Raw genomic sequence first — 6,311 nt, forward strand, 5'->3', positions numbered from 1 at the left:
AGATACTGATTATTTCTGCCAGTTTTCTGGTTCTAATGGAAACCCTCCACCTTTGATCCCAGCCTGCTCCAGTCCATGATTTATCCACATTGTGATCAGGGTGATATTTAATGTGAACATGTCACCCTTCTGCTTAAAATTCTTCAAAGCCTCCCCACTGGCCAAGGAATCTAATTCCTTGCCTATTTGGTGCCCGTCTGCTCACAAGGACTAGCCCCTGGAATATGGATGTGAAAGGGGAAGTCTGTAAGGGTGTGAATAACAAGGCAAGAGTTCCTGAGAGCCGTCTCACTTCAGGGTTGGGTATTGTAGGCGCCATCTATCCATCTGTTTGGGAACTTGTCTGTTTGGCTGAAGACAAGTAGTCTGTCACCCCACTGGCTTTGGGGCACAGCCTCGTTCTTCTTTGCCTCCTCAGTAGATAGTGTGTAGTCATTGATCATCGGATGAATACATGAAGAAACGAATGCTGGAAATTAGTTCTTTCATTATAAAGATAATATACGTTATTAAACCAACAAGTTAGAGTGGTATTCAAGAGTGTAAAATGAACAGAATTTTCCTTCTTACCCCCACCCCTGTACCAAATCTCCCTTCTTGGAGCTGACTGCTGTTGTCATTGCTGAGGTTTCCTTCCAGAAGTTTTTCTGAAATCTCAGCACTAGAGTTCTTTTCAACGGTACATAAAATAGTGTACGTAGAAATGCTTTATCGGGCCTCTGTGATCCTAGGTGGCCCAGACGGCTGGGTCTGATCCCAAGGCCTCCACCATGACTTCTCCAACCATAGGCTGGCATCAAAATCCTTCCACGCTGTCACACCAGTCACCATCTCATTATAAATGTAGCTAGATCATGCTCTATAATGTGTTCTCTATTCAATATATGCTATCCTGTATTATTTCTGTACTGCATGTTATGTTGGCTATCAGCTCCTCAACACATCAAAGCTTTGTCAGGTTTAGATGATTTACTTAGCACGTAGGGTTAGCGCAGTGGGTCTCCACCTCCCTAATGCTGCAGCCCTTTCAGACAGTTTCTCATGTGGTGACCCTCCAACCATAAAATTAGTTTCATTGCTACTTCATCACTGTCATTTTGCTACTGTTATGAATTGGGCGACGCCTGTGAAAGGGTCATTCGTCTCCCAAAGGGGTCACGACCCACAGGTTGAGAACCACGGGTTAAAGAATCCAAGAATGTTTTATGAGCACCGTCACCAGTTTGAGTTTTCTGTCTACCTAGTGAGTCCTCTCTGACCAGCCTGCCTTCTGCTCTAGTAACAGGCAGACGTCTTCCTTGTTCAGCACACATTCTACTCTATCAATTTCACATCGAAGGGATTTCATGGTGAATATGAAATGTTACATAACTTGGGAGGGCCGGGAAACCACGCTGGGATGCTCTACTGCCAGGGACGAAGCAGCCAGACAAAAACACCCCCAGACTGTTTGTATTAGTCTAGGTACTTTGGAGAAACAAATCCACAGCGACTCATGTATATAAGAGAGTTTTATGCAAAGAAAAGGTGCATCACGAAAACATCCCAACCCAATGCTGCCCAAGCCCACAAGTCCAACATTAACCCATTAACCCAACACCAGTCCACAAAGTCCTCCACCTCACAAAACAGAGGCAATGATGCCGACTGCAGGAGGAAAGCTGAGTCAGTGAACGAATAAGCATCTCAGCACTAGCAGGGGTCTCCACACGGCTGCTCCAGCACCCAGGGCTGCATCGGGGTAGGTCCATGTAGCTTCTCCTTGGGGATGTCTTGTATGAAGTCCATCTTGCAAGCTGAAGCAGGGAACTGCTAAGGCAGCTGCACCCTGGTGCGACCATCACAAAACAAGAGACCCGAGAACTCGAAAGGCGAGGCTTCACCACTCATTTATCCCTCCGCCTTTCAACCAGCCCCACATGTGATTATCGGCCAGGCTGGCACAATTAACTAAGTCACTGTTGTAGAGGAAACAACACTACCAGCACTGTCGGCCACGTGTGCCCGGTAACTGGAGAGAGCGGTGCAGAAGAACCTGCTCTTCCACCATGGTCCTCTCCGAAAGCTCCAGTTTCCCCCATTTGGCTGTTGCCTCCCGAAGCTCACTTCCAGACATCTGATTGGCAGGAACTTGGTCACCTGCCTGCTCCTTTAGCGCAACGGATCCTGGGAAATCACATTTGGTTCAGGAAAGTCAGCTGAAAAGGGTTTAGAAAGGGTATTGAGTGAACCAAGGCGCCCTGGTGGGACAGTGGCTTAATGCTTGACAGCTAACTGAAAGGTCAGTAGTTCGAACCGTTCATCCGCTCTTCTGGTGAAAGCCGTGGCCGTCTGGAAACCGTTCGGGGCAGGTCTGCTCTCTCCTGTAGGGTCCCGTGAGTGGGAAGTTGCCCCGTGGCAGCGGGTACTGAGTGCATGGATTTAGAATGCTTACCCATTTGTTTTCTCTGCTCACCACCTGCCACCCCTCTTTGCCCTACGGTTCCAGGTTTAACCTGGGCGCCCTCGCCCCTCCCTGCCCCTGCCCCTGCCCCAGCTCTGTGTGCCAGCACTTTCGGCCTTTAATTGTTCAGGACCCAAGCGCTCAGGGCCCACCGAGCTAGGCTTCCCACCGAGCTCCTTCTGAGCGGAGTCATACAGAATGGGGGACCTGAGTCGAGGCCATAAGGGGAGCAGTGGAGAACCCCAATAGCTAAAGACTCAGCTCCAAACCCTTTTGGTTCCTTTAACCACTGTGTCGGGAAATTGTCAGCCCGGATGCTATGTGTGGACTGAGCAACCGGCGAAGAGACGAGCGAGAGCAGGCACACGTCCGTCCTGTGACGGCGCGGGAGGGCAGCTGGGTCCTCCTGTAGTGCGACAACGCTCAGGCGCACTAGGAAGTGCATGCCAGGCTAACTCTGTGGCACATCTTATCCTGGTGCCACAGTCCACTCGGTGCGTGCAGCTCCCCCGCCCCAGGTGCCCCGAGTGTGGGGCGGACAAGTCTTTCTATAACACCTGGTCGGTTCTCTGACAGCTCTCGGTACTTGCTGAGCCTGGACTAGACTCGTAGTATTAGGGACATGGAGAAGGGCGGTGGAGGGCCCACGGAAAGAGGCAGACCCTGGAGGAGATGGACTGACCCAGTGGCTGCGACCCTGGGCTCAAACGTAAGGACATTCGTGATGATGGCGCAGGACCGGGTGATGTGTCTGTTGTACATATAGGGTGGCTATGGGTCGTAACTGACCGGGCAGCGCCTAACACTGATCACAGATGTGAGAACCGGCAGGCCCTCTGTTGTTCATGAATATCAGGTGAGGGAAGGACAGGTCAGGACAAGGGACTTTCATGAACATAAAGCATGTAGTACCGGGGTGACTGAGGGGTGGGGTTGGCATGCAGGGAGGGTCAGCATGCTTGACTCATCCCTGAAAGGTTGGAATTTGAGGCTCTGTGGAGGTGCTGTCGAAGGAAGGCCTTATGATCGACCTCTGAAAAACCGGCCATTGCGAACTCTATAGAGCACAGCTCTACTCTGACACCTATGGGGTGTCATGCGCTGGAATCCACTGCGCCTGACTACAGACAGCATTCTTGCTGAGAAGCCAGCCCTAAGTTGGGTGCTACCCTAGGGGAGACACCACGAAGTTGCTGTCATGAGTGAGGGCCACACTTGTTCTTTCTGGTCCCTCAACAGCCATCTTACCACCCATTGGTCTGTTCCCTACACAGGTGCTCTGCCTCCGCTGGACGCCTTGCCTGGGAGCCACAAGCACCGCCCTGGCTCTTCGGCTGGGCCACCTGGTTAGCTAAGCCTGTTAGTTCCTTAGCACAAGTCCATTGTGGCTTCCCCTCAAAAGCCGCCCAGTCTTTCCACAGGCAATATGCTTTCTAGGGACTCTGTCAAGGGGGATGAAACAACTCAGAGAGGCAGATCAAAATTTACACACAAAGAGAGTCACGAAAGAGTTGTTTATAACCGTGAAAAATGAAAACCACTTCGGTGGCAAGCAAAAGGGCTTGGTAAGTCAATGGTGCACCCATGCGGTGGTCCATGAGAAACACCCTCTAAAGAAATTGCATGGCGTGAGAAGATGCTCAGCTAAATGGAACAAACCCTGAACGGAAACCATCCTGTGGCGATGGTCTGAGCTTTTCCAAGAAGCAGAGCCCAAAGCAAAAGGACAAAGAGGGGGAGTCCGGCGAGAAGGAAGCTGGGTTGTCCAGGAGGTTGCTGTGAGTAGGCACCAACTGGATGCACCCAGTGCCGGAGTTCCCCGTGACGGTCCCCCGTGGTGAGATTGCAGGAGAGTGCGGACTCGCTCTTCTTTCTATGTGGTGGCTATTCTATCACCACAGCGCAGCTCCTAACAGCAAGGTCAGCCGTTCCACCCCACCAACTGCTCTCGGGGAGAATCGGTGGCAGCCGAGTCCAGAAAGACCGATAGCGGTGGAGACCCTGGGGTGCAGGGTTCTACTCTGTCCTGTCGGGTCACTGTAAGTCAGAAATTGACTCAACAAAAATGAGTTTCTTTCTTTGTTTGGTTAGTTGGTTTTTGCCGTTTCTTTCAAGATTTATCAACATGGCCATTGGGAACTAGGAGGTCAATTGTAAAGGTCTCTGCGACACACACAAAAGAGATGGCTGAGAGACCCAGCCAAAAGCAACTCCTCCTCTGTCCCTGCAGAGTTGTCTGCCAGGCACAGCCTGACTCCCTGCGGCCTGGGACAGCTCTCCGAAGCACAGCTCACGACTTCCCGTCTGTCCACAGGGTCACATCGTCCACAACTGGAAGGCCCGATGGTTCGTCCTCCGGCAGAACACGCTGCTATACTACAAGCTTGAGGGGGGCCGGAGAGCAACCCCCCCAAAGGGCCACATCCTCCTGGATGGCTGTACCATCACCTGCCCCTGCCTGGAGTATGAAAATCGGCCTGTGAGTGAGGCGCCGGCTTCCCAGCCCCTCCCTGCCCTAGACCTTTCCTCCCTCTGACCTATTTTACGACTGCAGCGGAGGCAACACGGGGAGAACTCAATGATATCGTGGAAAACCTGGATTCAGATCCTAGCTAACCTTGAGCAAGTGGTTGAACCTCTATGAGCTTTGGCTCCCCATCCACAAAATGGCATAAAGTAATTACACGTGCCAGTGCCTTAAGCCAGAAGCCCTGGTGGCGTAGAGATTATGTACTGAGTTGCTAACTTCAAGGTCAGTAGTTCGAAACCACCAGGGAGACAGATGAGACTTTCCACCCCTGTAAAGGTTTACAGCCTCAGAAACCCATAAGGGCAGTTCTACCCTGTCGTCCAGGGTCACTCTGCATTGACTTGATGACAGTGAGTTTGGGGTTTCTTGCTTTTTGATGTGTGTGGTTTTGGGGTTTTTTTTTTTTTTTTTTTTGGTATGAGTTAAGCAAGGTCAGTGGTTCAAAACCACCGCATCAGGAGAAAGATGAGATTGTTCCTTCCTCTACAGATGGACAATCTCTGCAGCCCACTGGAGCAGGCCTGCTCTGCCTCTAGGAATCAGAATTGACTTGACAGCCGTGGGTTACCTCACACGGTTGTGACCAGGGTCATTTGGCTAGTGGCTCATTAAGCACCTTCTAGAGGGGGGCGCCCAACACACATGGAATGCTTGCTAGCTTGAGCTTGGGTGAATTTCATTTTTTGAGGCTCTGTGAGTTCCAGGAGTCAGGGGTGACTTCAATGCCACCATCAGAACAGTGTGAGTTTGTCAAGGGCCCTGGTGTGTGCCAAGACATTTGCTAGGCACGGAGGAGTCAAAGGTGACCGTGGTAAGACAGGCTTCTTTATGGAGCGGGCAGTCTTCTTAGGAAAGCAAAGGGCCGGCTGAGGAGCGAGGGGAGTCTGGAGGGGTTGTCCCAACAGCATGCGCTGTAGAGAAGACTGTTTCTGGAGAGGATGTCCCTGGTGGCTGGTTGGGGTAGGACCGGCTTTGAGGGGAAGAGAGATTTGGGCAGGGGTCTGAGAGAGTAAGGAGCAGGCGTCCCCAGCAGGGGAAACATCTTGAGGAGGAAGTGAGGAGAGGATGGTGTGTGGAGAGAGGCTGGGGTGCCTTGTGGGAATAAGACACTTGGTGTGGCCAGACACATCGATGGATGTGTTAGTCTGGGTTGAGTAGAGAAACAAGTTCATAGACACTTATATGTGCATAAGAAAGAGCTTTATATAAAAGAGCAATTGAACATTAAGAAAACATCCCAGCCCAGTCCAGATCAAGTCCATAAGTCCTATATTAGTCCATAAGTCTGATACCAGTCTATAAATTACTCTTCAGACTCACACAACACATGCAATGACA

The 6,311-nt window shown here is 51.2% G+C and overlaps 1 protein-coding gene across 1 annotated transcript in view; it reads left to right on the forward strand.

Annotated features, from left to right (window-relative positions):
• Nucleotides 1-6,311, forward strand: part of PLEK2 (pleckstrin 2) — a 19,207-nt gene that overhangs the window by 3,518 nt on the left and 9,378 nt on the right. Inside the window, exon 2 of the mRNA XM_004698662.3 lies at nucleotides 4,758-4,922. Within this exon, the coding sequence (XP_004698719.3) occupies nucleotides 4,758-4,922 (165 nt within the window). The remainder of the gene's footprint in view (nucleotides 1-4,757; nucleotides 4,923-6,311) is intronic.

This window comes from Echinops telfairi, unplaced genomic scaffold (assembly GCF_000313985.2).
Source record: "Echinops telfairi isolate 266 unplaced genomic scaffold, ASM31398v2 ScPeMD7_18;HRSCAF=68, whole genome shotgun sequence".
NCBI lineage: Eukaryota > Metazoa > Chordata > Mammalia > Afrosoricida > Tenrecidae > Echinops > Echinops telfairi.